Consider the following 15,587-nt stretch of genomic DNA (forward strand, 5'->3'; position numbering starts at 1 on the left):
TGGCCAGCAGGTCGAGGGAGGTGATTCTGCCCCTCTACTCAGCTCTGGTGAGACCTCACCTGGAGTACTGCGTCCAGCTCTGGAGCCCTCAGCACAAGAAGGACATGGAACTGTTGGAACGGGTCCAGAGGAGGGCTACAAAAATGATCCGAGGGCTGGAGCACCTCTCCTATGAGGACAGGCTGAGAGAGTTGGGCTTGTTCAGTCTGGAGAAAAGGAGGCTACGGGGAGACCTGATTGCGGCCTTCCAGTACCTAAAGGGGGCCTATAGGAAAGATGGGGAACGTCTTTTTAGTAGGGCCAGCTGTGTTAGGACAAGGGGAAATGGTTTTAAACTAGAACAGGGTAGGTTCAGGCTAGAGGTAAGGAAGAAATTTTTTACAATGAGGGTGGTAAAACACTGGAACAGGTTGCCCAGAGAGGTAGTGGAGGCCCCATCCCTGGGAACATTCAAGGCCAGGTTGGATGGGGCTCTGAGCAATCTGATCTAGTTAGCAGTGTCCCTGCTCACTGCAGGGGGGTTGGACTAGGTGACCACTAGTGGTCCCTTCCAACCCTAAACATTCTATGATTCTATGATTCTAAGTGGTTATCGAGATGGATTTGCTGGTTTTAGTGCCGATGTGGTCTGTGTGCATCTGGCGCCTGGGGCTGCTTAAAAGTCAGGCTCCTTCCTCAGGCTGGCTGGTTTCCATAACAGGAGGCTCATCGTAACTGTTCCGTGTATTGCAGTGGATAACAACTATTTTTATAGGAGTAGCGCTGCTCTGTGTGGTGTTTTGAAATATACAGTGTGTAAGCTGTAATCTAAAAACTTACTGTTGAAGGAGGAAGCATCGCTATTTGTTATCCTCCCCCACGTACATATATGAACACGTAGGTGACCAATCAACATTAGGATGCTCTATAGTTTTAACATAGATGAGGTTTTTAATTTGTTTCTTTTAGCTGAATTGTTTATATCTAATTATGAGGAGAAATGCTGAAGTTTCTTCCAAAGATCTAGCGTAGAGTTTAGGTGCTAGACAGCAGGATTGATTTGGTTGTAGTTGAAAATATTATAGTGCCATTGCTTGATTAAACCCTTGTACTATATATTGAATTAAATTATGTGAATGGGAGGTATATTAAAAATGGGAAAAAAATTGTAGATATTTAAGTATAATTTGTAATCAATAGCTATTTTTATTGTTATGGAAAAAGCTTTTTGCTTTTGTGGATTGTCTAATTTTGTAGGAGTACAGGCTAACGCTTGAAAATATTAAAGCTTTTTGAAACCATGTTACAGATAAAATATATTTCATATAGCATTTGTATTATAGCAAACAGAAGAATAATTTTTGGCTGCATACATCCATATATGTCAGCACAGCTCTCTGTGTGTACATGTATGTGGTGTATGTGAAACCTGGCATGTGAAAGTGTAGAGATAAACAATAGCTAAATTGTTATTTTGATGGTATAATACCATCATTTGGGTTGATTATGATCTGCTTTCCTCTTGTCCTTATTGAATAGCTGCAGATTTCTTTTTTTAAATAGACAAAAATTGTTTATCAACATACAGATGTTACTCTGTGGCTTTTTATTTAACATGTGTCTGATGTATGACTATCAGACCTTGATATGAGTTTACCAGAAGGGATATCTAAGGAAAAAGCCTTTCAAAGCTGAATGTGATTAGTAACAGTATGAAAATCAAAGCATTGTCTAGTTATACATGTGCTGTAAGTGCGTAAGGCAAGTTTTGGTGAAAAGAAACTTAAGCATTTCAAATTTGAGTCCTTATGTAACACAAGTTTTTTCTTTTTTTGAAAACTGTTTGCATCTGAACTGTAGAGAAAGGCAGGGTGTTTGATTAACGTAGTCTTCTCTGTTGTTTGCATAGGCAGTTTTCTTAAATGTTCCTTCCCCTTGAAATGGTACTCAGTGCCCAGTGTGTTTGCTTTGCTGCTGGGTCAGCATCTGCCCCTGTGCCTAGTACATGCCTGACTTTCTCTGCTTTTAGTAGGGACAACTGTCAAAACTGTATATGGGGAAGGGAGAATGTTTCTTATCTGTTGCTTGAGTTCTGTAGAGAAGGTTGCATGTGCTGTTGCCAAAAAGAATGTTTTTTTATTTTTTTTATAGCTGAAAGTGTTGACACGTGGAAATCTTTTGGGCTATGTTGAGGTAAATAACAATGCTTGTTCCTTTTTTGTTGTCTTACAGAAATGGGTGTTATGCCTGAGATAGCTCAAGCAGTGGAGGAGATGGACTGGCTGTAAGTAGGAATGCATTTGGGCCTGGCAAAATCTAATTTGCCTTTCAGTGTTGTATGACACACTTCTTAAAATGCCTCTGCTGTCACCCTGAAACAAAGCAGATACGTGTTTTCCTTTAATTGTCATTGCATCTCATGCACTTCTCTTTAATGTGAATGACTGAAGAACGCAAATTGTGACTGCAGTGGTAACATTTACACTTGGAGAAGCAAAGCATGACTGCTTATGCTTCGGTGTCATTTGTTTGATAAAAGCCTCTGTTCTTCTGGTTTGTTTATGATGTATTGCAGGATTATTGGATGAAATGCTGTCACATAATTGATGCTAGTTTAATAAATATTTTCCAGACTGTGGTCTGAATTTCTGTTCTTTAGAGCTGATACTTGTCTGTCAGTCTTCTACAAAAGTTATTCTTCCTGGGTTTAGTTACTTGTTTGGCTAAAATATTTTACTTCAGAGCTTGTTTTGAATTGTCATTCAGAATGTTATCAGTATGGACAATCTTAGTGTATGTAGTTCTTCTTTTCTCCTGTGCATGGTATTAATTATCTGTGATTGCCTGAAAATGCTGGTTACATTTAGTTATCTTTACTTTCTTTTCCAGTTTTGGGTAGGAGTCTTGTAAATGAGGGATGTGTAAGTGCCTTTAAAAGTGAAACTCACTTGAAGAAAGGAAAACGGGCAAAATATGTTCCTTTTACAGTTTAGCATAGTGATGTGAGATGTAGCCCTCTTGTCAGGATGCAGCTGAATTCACAGCATCCACTAGTCACTTCGTGTCAAGGTACATCTTCTGTTCCAAGCTCTCCTTGTAGATGGAATCCTTTTAGCTTCCTTAGCTGCAAGCCATAAAAACTATCATTTGCCTCCTATGGGAACATCATGCAGATGACTGTGGTTTCTGTGAGTTCCTATATAAGCAAAACTCCTTTTTCCTACTGATAACATGGATTTGTGTTAATGTGTTCTTTCCTGTAGTCTTCCTACGGATATCCAAGCAGAATCCATCCCACTGATCCTGGGAGGTGGTGATGTACTTATGGTATGTATGTAGGATAGCCCTTTTCCTAGGAAGCTTATGTCTTTTAATTGTTGTTTGTGTGGTTAATTCCTTTCTTTCCAGAAAGAAGGGTTCATAGTTAGACTAGGTCTCCTGTCCTTCTTCAATAGAAAGCGTATTCTTCAGCTAAAAACCTCATTGAGTTCCTGGTGTGTTTCCAGCTGTTCTTGCAGATGGGGTTCATTCTTTTTAGGCTTTATGTTTTGACTCCTTGACAAGGCACTGCTATATGAATAAGAGCTATCTGATTTCATCTGCTCTCCTGATTGTCGTAAATACCTGAACATGGCTGATGCTGCCTCAGCAAATGCTTCAATATTGATAACCTTCAAGATACCAGATTAGTACGCCTTGTTCATCATGTCTTTTGCGGATCTTTATGTTCTTGGTTCTGTAACCAAAGTAACATTTCCTATATTTTTCTGTAGCACCTCCAGAAATCAGACATACATAGATGGTAGTTTTTCTGGTGGACTCTGGAAACTTTTGGGGTTTTTTATGTTTTTTGAAGTCTATTGTAAAGGTTTTCCATGTTTGTATTCATATCTAACTTGTATGAAGCGTTGGCATTGCTCTATAATATTTTCTGTATTATGCAGAAGTAAAAGTAAACTTAGTTTATAGTTTATTAAAATATACTGTAAGGACTGTTCTACAGTTCTAAGTTGCAACTCTGGTTAAACTCTTAAATTTTTCTTTCTACAGGCTGCTGAAACAGGGAGTGGAAAAACTGGTGTAAGTAATCAAATTTAAATTAGTAGAAACTAAAAGTCTTTAAGTGGTGAGAGGTGGCGTGTGTGTTCATGTGTATGCATATATACAGACAGAACGTGTATATGTATTTGAGCAGTATTATTAATAGTCTTTATCAACATATGTGTAGGCATATTTTAAAGTGTTTCTGGCCCTGGGTATTGCACCTGAAAACTAGGCTGACTGTAGATATGGAAATACTTATATAAATTGTGGAATGAAATTCACTTTCCATTTTAGGCTTTTAGTATTCCAGTTATCCAGATTGTTTATGAAACACTGAAGGACCAGATGGAAGGCAAGAAAGGGAAAGCAACTATTAAAACTGGTGGGGCAGGTAAGTTTTTCTATGTCACACTCCTCAAGTTAGGAACACTTAATTCATGTTGATTTCATCACCTCCTGAAGTAAAATTAACCTAATTTGCCATTAGGTTCAGTATTTTTTTCCTTGATTTGGGATGATGTAAATAGAATATCATCACCCCAGATTTTACAAAACGGTGAATATAAATTTACTGGTGGAGTCATGGGAACAACTGCAGTCTCTGAGTAATGCTCATTGTCTGCAGCTTAGGGCTGGCTGATCCACACTATGCTCTTCAGTGTTTTTCTGAAAGCCATACTAGTTTAGTGCCTTGCAAGATGTGAAGTGGTGGTTGTGTCCAGCTTGAAAAAAGGAGTTTAAAGTCTTCCAGTTGCAGGGATAGTTGAGACATCAGCAGTAACACCACACAGTTGGTTTGGGCCTCTTAAATGAGCTTGAGCAGGAAGCTCTTCCAGGCTCAAACTTATTTTTCTGCAGCTGGGGTAGCACTGTAGTATATCTTTCAGTCCTGCTGTGCTGAATAAAGCTGTTGCATTCCTTCGGGCACCTAGCTGGATTTGGAAGCTGAATACCAACATTTTGAGTTGCTGCAGATTGAACTAGTAAACACTGAATTGAGTAGTAAATGCATAGTGCCAGAACCCACTGATATAGAATGGATTGTAACTGTGATAATAGCCTCACAGTATTTGAGGGTCTATTATACATCCATTTAAATGGCCTTGCAGCTTGAAAGCTAGTAACCATGTCCAGTCTGTGGTACTTGTAGGCTGAGATTTATGTAAGTGACAGTAGCCGTACACACAACACCATGAAGATGCTACAGAAGTTCTCATCTTACAGCTTCATGATAACTACTGCTACAATGGTGACAGTACAGTCAACTTAAAAAAAAAAAAAAAAATCCTCCTTGAAAGAATGCAATATGAATACATTCAGTAATTCTAGTTGAAATGGCATCTAGTTTTACAAAACAATGCTTGTATTGTGGAACCTCTAGGCTTCATTGGAACACGTTATTGGGCCTATGAAAAATGAAGTTGGAATTTTTACATGCTGTAATGTGCATGTATATGCTCTTCAGTAATGGCATTTTAACTGATACCCTGACATTGCGGAGCCACTCTCCACCATCTATGAAAGGTCGTGGAGAACAGGAGAGGTGCCTGATGACTGGAAGATAGCCAATGTCACTCCAGTCTTCAAAAAGGGCAAGAAGGAGGACCCAGGGAACTACAGGCCGGTTAGTCTCACCTCTGTCCCTGGAAAGATGATGGAACAACTCATTCTGAGTGTCCTCTCCAAGCAAGTGGACGACAAAAAGATCATCAGGAGTACCCAGCATGGATTCACCAAGGGGAAATCATGCCTGACCAATCTGATAGCCTTTTATGATGGCATGACCGGCTGGGTAGACAAAGGGAGAGCGGTGGATGTTGTCTACCTTGACTTCAGCAAGGCTTTTGATACTGTTTCCCATAACATCCTCGTAGGGAAGCTCAAGAAGTATGGGTTTGATGAGTGGACAGTGAGGTGGATTCGGAACTGGCTGAATGACAGGGCCCAGAGAGTTCTGATCGGCGAGGCAGAGTCCAGATGGATGCCGGTAGCTAGTGGAGTTCCCCAGGGCTTAACTGATGATGCTGATGCTGAACAGGATCGGCCCTGACGTTGTTCCTTGAGCAATGCCACCTCTGCTGAGAGGGACCTGGGAGTCCTGGTGGACAATAAGCTGACCATGAGCCAGCAATGTGCCCTTGTTGCCAAGAAGGCCAATGGTATCCTGGGGTGTATTAAGAGGAGTGTGGCCAGCAGGTCGAGGGAGGTTCTCCTCCCCCTCTACTCTGCCCTGGTGAGACCCCATCTGGAGTACTGTGTCCAGTTCTGGGCTCCCCAGTTCAAGAAAGACGAGGAACTCCTAGAAAGAGTCCAGAGGAGAGCTACTAGGATGATAAAGGGACTGGAGCATCTCCCCTACGAGGAAAGGCTGAGAGAGTTGGGCTTGTTCAGCCTGAAGAAGAGAAGACTGAGAGGGGATCTCATCAACGCATACAAATATCTTAAGGGCGGAAGTCAAGAGGACGGAAGCAGTCTGTTTGCAGTGGTGTCCAGCGACAGGACTAGGGGCAATGGATGCAAACTGAAACACGAGAGGGTTCAGTTGAATATGAGGAAGAACTTCTTCACTCTGAGGGTGGCAGAGCACTGGAACAGGCTGCCCAGGGAGGTTGTGGAGTCTCCTTCTCTGGAGATATTCAAAGCCCGCCTGGATGAAGTCCTGTGTAGCATGCTCTAGGTGAGCCTGCTTTAGCAGGGGGGTTGGACTAGATGATCTCCTGAGGTCCCTTCCAACCCTTACGATTCTGTGATTCTGTGAAAAAAATGTAAACTTGGAACGGAAATAGTAAATACATCTCAAATTTATTCCTCTTAATGTAGTTCTGGATATTATCTTTATGAATTTGATTGTGATTATGTGTATTTCTGACTTATTTTATAAAATGTCTTCATTCTTTTCAGTTGTATTTTTAAGTAACTTAATCTGTGCTCTCCTTAATGGAATAATCTAAACTTTCATGAAATACCTTTGAATTATGCTTCTGTGCCCCTCTTTCAATTTGTAGGCCTTCATTTTGAGCTTATGGTATGAAATGCATTGGAACAAAGATGTCTCCCCAGAAAATTAAGCCAGACACCATAGAGCCAATATGAACTTTTGATTTGAGTTTTCCAAGCTTTTACCTTGTTGGTTTAATGCTTTTTCTTTTGCTGTCTTTCAAACCTAGTGCTCAATAAATGGCAGATGAATCCATATGATAGAGGATCAGCTTTTGGTGAGTTGTCCTAATGCTGATTTGAAAGTTCACTTGAAAATGTTCACTTGGTGAAAAAAAGAATAAACTAGAAGAAAGTATGCTTGAAAATTTCTTCTAAAAGCAGTTAAAGGCAATTTCTTTTAACTAAAATTGTCTTGTAATTTTCAGCAATTGGATCAGATGGTTTGTGTTGTCAAAGCAGAGAGGTAAAAGAATGGCATGGATGCAGAGCGACTAGAGGCGTGACTAAAGGTAGATATAAAATTAGTATTTTGGAGACTCTTGTAGAAGTTTCAACTGCTTGTCACCTATTGTTAATGTGGGTGTTTGCATTTAAAACTTGTTATCCATCTGAACAAATACACCATTGCTCAATTCACTGTTAGCCAAAGACTTTGGAATGACAGATACCTCTGTTTTGCTCTCCTTGTGTTGTAAATTACCTTTTTCCTGATAGGGGATTGAGTCAGGAGACAGAATCATAACTACTATTCATTAGAACATGTTTTATTAAAGCGTTATTAATAGGAAATAGCTACTCACACAGCACTTTCAGTTGTTTCCTCACACATTTCATGCATGCATGCACAAATGTCATGGTTATGTGATTGGAGCAACAGTTGAGAGGCCAACCCCAACTCTTCATGCTGAAGCAGTCAAACCAATACTCCAGTGGTTCTAGGTGGGTGTTCCGAAAGACCCTCAAATGGTTTCATTTCATCAGGTGTGCCACTAACCCTGTAGTCTGTCTGTATGTAGCAGGCACTTGGATATGGTTCAACTTGCCAGCCAGCTGTTGGTGCTAGTGCATGCTGGGGGTCTTGTACTGACTCAGCAGACCCCTGGTGTTCTGAGTTTATCAGTTCTTATGGATTTAATAGAACCACTGGTCTCTCTAGCTTACCACTCCTTCAGAGCCTTTCACACATTCCCTCTCAGCATGTACTTTTTCTCTCTTTTTCCTTGCTGTTCTCTGATAATCTTTCTTCATTACATACATAGGTACCTACAAAATCTTTTTGCACTAACATGATAGGGTATTTTGACACTTCCAGCAGGGGTGCAAATGTTGATACACTACATTTTGTTGACTACTTGTATGGTCTTGGAGGCAGCCAAACTGAACCACCTTGATGAAATTGAAATTTAGGTGTTGTTTTAGAGCTTTTGTTTCTCTTTTAAAAGGTAAATACTACTATGAAGTTTCCTGTCATGACCAAGGCTTGTGCAGAGTTGGTTGGTCAACTATGCAGGCTTCACTAGATTTGGGTGAGTTTCCTTCAAAAGGAGAATCCCATAGACAGTTCTCATTCACATGGAATGACTGGAGTCCTGTTCTAATCTTGCAGAGGGTGGGCCCCTTGGGAAGGATGGCAGTATTGTTTAAAATAGTTTAAAACTTTTTGTACAAATGTTGTTCTTCCTATAAGAGGAAATCTGCTTAGGTGGCAGCAATGGTTCTTGTCTGTTGTGACTTTTTCCCATTTGGTTAAATTTTTTAATGAAGATAACTGGAGATTAGTAAAACCAATAAATGTACTGATATAAAAATACTGGTTTAGCACATATCAAATCCAGAAGTCTTTATTTAGCACTGTGTATTTTTTTTATGTGGTTCTGTTGGAGGTTTCAGTTACTGATACAAAGAGTATCTTTGTGTATTACAAAGAAATGTAAAACCAAAAGATGACAAAATATACTTTGTCTTGTCTTCAGGCACTGATAAATTTGGCTTTGGCTTTGGAGGCACTGGTAAGAAATCTCACAACAAACAATTTGACAGCTATGGTGAGGTAAGCTTGAATTGCTTATTAGTAGAAACATTATTCAAAGTTTTGCATGTTGGTTCTGATCAACTGTCTTTTGTAATAGTGCTAACTTTTTAAGGGAAGGTCGTTGAAGCACTTTTGGATAAAAGCATATTAACATTAAAACCAAAAGATGACAAAATATACTTTGTCTTGTCTTCAGGCACTGATAAATTTGGCTTTGGCTTTGGAGGCACTGGTAAGAAATCTCACAACAAACAATTTGACAGCTATGGTGAGGTAAGCTTGAATTGCTTATTAGTAGAAACATTATTCAAAGTTTTGCATGTTGGTTCTGATCAACTGTCTTTTGTAATAGTGCTAACTTTTTAAGGGAAGGTCGTTGAAGCACTTTTGGATAAAAGCATATTAACATATAACAAAATGGTTATCAGCCTGAGGCTTAGATTGTGGCTAGACTGCAAATATATTTATTATATATCAAATATATTAACTCTTATTTAGAAGATACCCTCTAACACAGAGATCTCTGGGATTTATTTCTTGACTTATTTCAGTCTTAGTTTGAATAACACCAACCTGTCTGTATACCTTGGTAAATGTTTTAAGTGAGAGCATTGTATCCTGTTTACTAGTAGTTAAAGTAGAAGTAATCACACAGCTTTAATATGTAAAAACAGATGCTTAAATGCTAATAAGGTATAATTAGTCATGATCTATTTCTGGCTATTGGGTTAGGTTTGCCATTAGAACTGGAATATCTGTGGTGGTTTTTGCATAGTGTGCCTGTTGACTTCAGATGCTTAAGCATAATTTATAAAAATATGAATAATACACCAGAAACTTAAGTCTGTTTGTGGTATTAGTGAATTTTCATTGCCATTCTGAGCTGTTGAATTAGAAGCACTTTATAATATACAGATTTTACTGAATACCTTTACAATTAACAAATTTCAAGATACTTATATGAAGTACTTACTATATGCATGTTATGTATACTTATCTCTTGCAAGAGTTAGTCTTTTTATATAGTCAAAACACAGATTTCTGTTACCATGTTTGGTGCTCTAAGTTTGGATTTACATTGGCTAATGCATGGTTAATGCACTTTTCTATAGTGCATAATACTTCCAACTAAATGACTGAAATTTATCATTGTCAAAGTGTTTGGTTTTAAAGTAAATTTAAAGCAGCAATAAATGTTTAAATATCTAAGATAAATAGGGCAGTTTACTGGAGATTTGTAATCGGATAACAGTATGCATGCTATTTACAGCAGTATTATTGGAATAAAAATTGAACTTGCGTGTCTCAGAAATTAGCATTTTGTAGGGAGAAGTAGGAAAACTAAGAAATTGACAGAGTGTAAGCACAAAGTTTTCTTATACATTGAACACTAAAATCTCTTAGCTTCACAAACTTCTTTTTGTTTTAGGAATTCACTATGCATGATACAATTGGGTGTTATCTAGACCTAGATAAAGGACAAATAAAATTTTCCAAAAATGGTAAGTTTTATTCACTTTCTTCTTTGGAATTTTATTGGGATGCTTGTGTTGGGTGAGGGGTAGGGAGAGAAACGCACATACATGTGGAGTCTGACTGAACAAACCCTGCTTTCAGGGAAGGACCTTGGCCTTGCGTTTGAAATCCCACCGCACATAAGGAACCAAGCACTTTTTGCCGCTTGTGTACTGAAGGTAACTTAGGAATATCAGATGTGTAAGATCATGAAAATTGTTCGAAGTTTGGTAACTTAACTGCTTGTGTATAAAATTTGCATAGCCACCTACAATTACTGTAGTTGTGCTAGTACACTCTATTTCCTTTGGTCTACTTATATTTTACTACTAGAGTGGTCACCACAGTGTTAGCTTTGAGTACCATTCAAGTTAAAATATCGAATGTTTCAATTCAAATTTAAGTACTTAAAGTTGAATGTAAGGGTAGAATAGCATGGATAACTAATTCCAAGTACTGGTGCTATCTTGTTTGTATCAAACATTGATATACTATGATTCAACAGATACAAGCAAATAATTTGAAAGTGCCAAAATTCCTGTTTTGTTTCTTCTCAATTCTTATGGTTACAGTAGTGTACTAATATGTCTTTCTGGAGTTAGTCTCTCTGGGATGATCTCTTACAGATTAAAGGTTTTAGCAAAATGTTCTGGTGGTCAGAGAAATGTGCAAGTCCAAACCACGTTTTTCTGTGGGGTTTTTGAATTGTGGTTTGTTATTGAAAATGAATGGAACATAAAAGTTCAAAAAAGTTTTCCATGTATTTGTAAATGTGGGGATATTTTGATGTAGAAGAAAAGAGTTTTAAGAGCTAGAACCATGCACAAAATGTCTGGCAGTCTTTAGATGACTTGGGGAATGTGTAGGATGGATGAAAACACCACCTCCCCCTCCTCTTTGTTTAGCTGGTTTCTCAGGGGATGTTAGTTATGGAATTGTTACTCATTTTACATGGTCTCTTGAATCCGTCTGTATGACACAACTTTGTTGAAATCTAGAATGCTGAATTGAAATTCAATTTTGGTGAAGAAGACTTCAAGTTTCCACCAAAAGATGGCTATATTGGTCTTTGCAAGGCTCCTGATGGTAGTGTTGTAAAATCACAACACTCAGGTAGGTTAGATTTTTAAATGTGTCTCAGTTCTATATTCAGATTGTGTTACAGAGCACCTTTTGATCACCAGTTGCTTCGTTACTGCTGTATTCAAGGTCTTGCAGTCATCTTACGGGTAGCAATATTAGTGCTTTTTTAAAGTATTCCAAATTTTCTTCATCTTAAACCACAAGTAGTCTAACATTTTGAATTTAGAAATGCATCAGATAAAAAGAGAAGTTCAGCTAAGTTACTCAGCAGTTTTATCTTAATAACTTTGTGTGTTTAAGCTCTGCAATAAAATTAATTATGCCTCATGGTCAATATACCAAATATGGCAAGATTCAGTTGTAATCTCTGAATATTAATCTAAAACTATTCATAATTGAGTGAGCAACAACATCACTCTTTAACGGAGCATTTGAAATCACAAGGTTTTAGTTTATTAGTAGAAAATCCAAGTTTGTTTCCAGTAAAAAAATTCCAGGATAGGAATGAAATTTGTCTTAATGGCATATTTTTTTCACTTAGGAAATGCACAAGTGGTTCAAACACAGAACCTTCCAAATGCTCCAAAAGCATTGATTGTAGAACCGTCAAGAGAGCTTGCAGAACAAACTTTGAACAATGTGAAGCAGTTCAAAAAATATGTCGATAATCCCAAATTAAGGTAACAGTGCATCTGTTAGAATTGTATTTATGGTATTGTCCATGGACATGACTTTGCGGGGGCGTGGGGATGTTCCACTTTGTAGCTAAGTGGACCTTAATCTGCAGTGCTACTGATAATAGCCTCAGTAATATCTGCTGCCAACCAACCTTCTGACTTTTCAGCTACAGTCAGACCAGTTAGGCAGTTTTTGATGTATTTTATCTATGGACTGCTTTCTGGTATGACAAATCTATTTTTTTTTTTTCTTCAGATTATCGAAGGTGTATGATAGTTAATGTACTTAGTCAAGAAAAGCACATCTTCTGCTTACTGCCCTTCTTTTCTGAGCATCTTCCTGTGTTCCCCACCTGCCCCTGCCCCCATTTTGTTTGTTTTTCATCTCAAACAAATAGCTAAATACAAGGTCTGCTCCATTTACATTAGTTTGCTGGCAGGACAAATGTTGCTGTGATTAGCCTGGAGATGCAGTTCTGAAAAATGAATTGCCTACAAGCTGCTTTGGTCTAAAGTTGTTTCTCTTTTTACTGTGCTTACAAAACTTAAGTGTCTCCATATTCTAAACTACAGTCTATTTACAAGAGTACTTTTACTATAATCGCGGGGGAGCAGCAATGGAAAGAGGAAGGCTATGATAAAATATTTAGTTTACTGTTATTTGCATTTCTAGCTCTGAGTAACTCAGGAAACTTAACTAACTTATCTGTTACTTAAAAATCTGAAACATTTTTTTTCAGATTTAATTGGTCAAGGTGTTAATGTGTTTAATACAACAGTGAAAGTAATCAAATACTGTAACACAGCTTTCATTTCTCAAATTAAATTACAATACATATGAAGGGACAAATTTTAATTTTTTTTCCTATTCTTTTGTTCTTAAAATTATTGTTCAGAGCTGTTAATTGTTAACTACTAATAAAAGAATTGGTCTTCAGCCAGATGTTTAATATATCTTCTGAATGTAATAGAAAATTAATGAGTATCAAACATGTTGATGTAATTTTAGAGAACTGTTGATTATTGGTGGGGTTGCTGCAAGAGATCAACTCTCTGTACTGGAACAAGGAGTAAGTTGTATTTTTACTCATGGTTTAACATTTGGGTTCTGAATAACTCATGATATTGCTAGAGAATAGTAATGGTGCTTCTTGTAACTCCTGTAAACCTGATAAAAAGAAATTGTGCAGTTGAAAGCAAACTCATGTTGCGCTGGTCTAGGATTTGTTGCTTTACTTCCGTGGCAATTGCCAATACAAATGCTTATAGTACTTGGTCAAATTCTGTTGAAGCCTCAGTACTTCTGCAATTTTAAAGTAAAGGTGTGATTTTTGCCATTTGTCCCTAACTAACAAGACAGTTTTCGTATTAGCTTCTGCTTCATGTTTGTGTGAATAAAACTGGCCTGCAATTATCAGGGTGAACCTACACCACAAACTGGTCCTACACAGAAAGAACCAGTCTAGCTTCTTCAGCATGGGATGTACAGTCAATTCAGTCATGCTGCAGGGATAGCATAGTCATTTTTTTGTTTAAGACTGGAAGTGACAAGGTTGCATAGCTTTTGGGGGGTTGGGGAGGTGGGGAAGAAGCACAGGGAGAAGGGAGCAGGGACACAACACTTCCCAAATTAAGGGAAGACTTCCTGCCTAAAGCAGGTTCTGCTAATGAAATGGCCATAGAATTTAAATAAAGGCTGCCTACAGTGGCTGTGGGATCTCTATCCTTGCAGATACTGAAAATTTTACAGGGCAACTTTCTGAGCACTCTAAAGCAACTTGGAAATTGTCCTTGCTTTGTATGTGATGGTGGGAGTGGGGACCAGATGACCTCAAGGGACCTCTTCAACCCAAATTACTCTAGGATTCTGTGAAGCTATAATTAAGCAAAATAGGACGTCATACTGATAATTGTCTTGTAATCTTAAATTTAGACAAAGCTGGTAATGCCTCTAGTTATGGGACCAATTCATTTTCATATATTTCTTAGGTGGATATTGTCGTTGGAACTCCTGGAAGACTGGATGACCTGGTCTCAACAGGAAAGCTTAATTTGTCTCAAGTTAGATTCCTGGTTCTGGATGAAGCTGTACGTAGAGAACTAAGTGATACTTTCTGTTCTTACATGTAATACAACATTTCCGAAAAGAGTCAGTGAAACATTGTTCTGTATCATTTGGTACTTCAGTGGTACAACAGTTAGCTACCTATAGGCTATTTCAGGTCAATCTTATTTCTAAGTATGGTAACCTATGCTTCCCCCCTCCCCGTAGTGTCTCTGGTAAAGATGTTTGGTGGTGGTTTTTTGTTTTTTTTTTTTCTGATGGAGAAATATATTTCGGGCTGTATTAACAATATTAGAGGATTCTGCCCCTGTTACTGTACAGGGAACTTGAAAGGATAAAGACGAGATAAGCATTTTTGATAAGCCAATGAATGTTGTAGTCAATATGCTGTGAAATGAATGCCCCTCTCTGATCTGTTATAGTACAACTGAACAGTCAGAAAGATGGAATGCCTTGGGGTACTAAGTAGGAGAAGCTGCTGAGACAGATGTTCAATTTCTTGTGAAGCACAGCAGCTGTACTTGTAAATAGTCTGAATTTTCCCCCCTTTTTTTTCCTCCTTAGTAATAATATCCCAGTCAGGCATTGACCTGTCCAGCTAATTCAGAGAGAACTTCTGAGACTACAAGTGCATTGCTTATTTAACTCAAGTGTGTAGACTGAGAAATAAGAATTGCAGTTTGCTTTCTTTTATTTTATTCCCATGTAGGATGGCCTTCTCCTCCAAGGTTATTCAGATTTCATAAACAGGATCCACAGTCAAATTCCTCAGATAACTTCAGATGGAAAGAGACTTCAGGTATAAAGTTTGTTCTTGGTTATGTGGGTTTGGGGTGTGTGTGTGGGGGGGTTTGGTTTGGTTTGTCTTGGTTGGTTGGGGCTTGGGGTTTTTTGTGTGGTGTGCACTGCTTTCACTTATTGACTATTACATGGCATGGAGCATGCTTATTTGAAGTAGAGTTTGTTATGCCTCTTGTCCAAAAGTAACACTTGTCCATTGGGTTCAGTAATTGCCTGTGAATATGTATTTTTAGGATTCTAGATCTTGAAGCCCAGTGTTGAGCAGTATTTGGGTTATTTAGATATAAAGGTATCTGAAAAATGAGTGACTATGTGCATTATGATTTCTAATGCCTCTAAACAATCTTGATTCAACAGCTCTCAGTAGTTCTGCTTTCTTCCTCTTAAATGATGGGGGTTTTGTAAAAGAATAGTTGAGTAACTTATTTTGTACTTGGGCTCTTGTCAGCTG

At 38.2% G+C, this 15,587-nt stretch overlaps 1 protein-coding gene across 1 annotated transcript in view; it reads left to right on the forward strand.

The window, feature by feature from the left end:
* The window catches only part of DDX1 (DEAD-box helicase 1), a 26,178-nt gene that overhangs the window by 4,565 nt on the left and 6,026 nt on the right, over positions 1-15,587 (forward strand). Inside the window, exons 2-16 of the mRNA XM_009639824.2 lie at positions 2,197-2,263; positions 3,243-3,306; positions 4,030-4,059; positions 4,318-4,414; positions 7,191-7,238; positions 7,389-7,472; positions 8,406-8,489; positions 8,937-9,013; positions 10,425-10,497; positions 10,613-10,689; positions 11,509-11,623; positions 12,135-12,273; positions 13,280-13,340; positions 14,260-14,358; positions 15,045-15,134. Of these exons, the coding sequence (XP_009638119.2) occupies positions 2,197-2,263; positions 3,243-3,306; positions 4,030-4,059; positions 4,318-4,414; positions 7,191-7,238; positions 7,389-7,472; positions 8,406-8,489; positions 8,937-9,013; positions 10,425-10,497; positions 10,613-10,689; positions 11,509-11,623; positions 12,135-12,273; positions 13,280-13,340; positions 14,260-14,358; positions 15,045-15,134 (1,205 nt within the window). The remainder of the gene's footprint in view (positions 1-2,196; positions 2,264-3,242; positions 3,307-4,029; positions 4,060-4,317; positions 4,415-7,190; positions 7,239-7,388; positions 7,473-8,405; positions 8,490-8,936; positions 9,014-10,424; positions 10,498-10,612; positions 10,690-11,508; positions 11,624-12,134; positions 12,274-13,279; positions 13,341-14,259; positions 14,359-15,044; positions 15,135-15,587) is intronic.

This window comes from Egretta garzetta, unplaced genomic scaffold (genome assembly GCF_000687185.1).
Source record: "Egretta garzetta isolate BGI_Z169 unplaced genomic scaffold, ASM68718v1 scaffold15, whole genome shotgun sequence".
Lineage (NCBI taxonomy): Eukaryota > Metazoa > Chordata > Aves > Pelecaniformes > Ardeidae > Egretta > Egretta garzetta.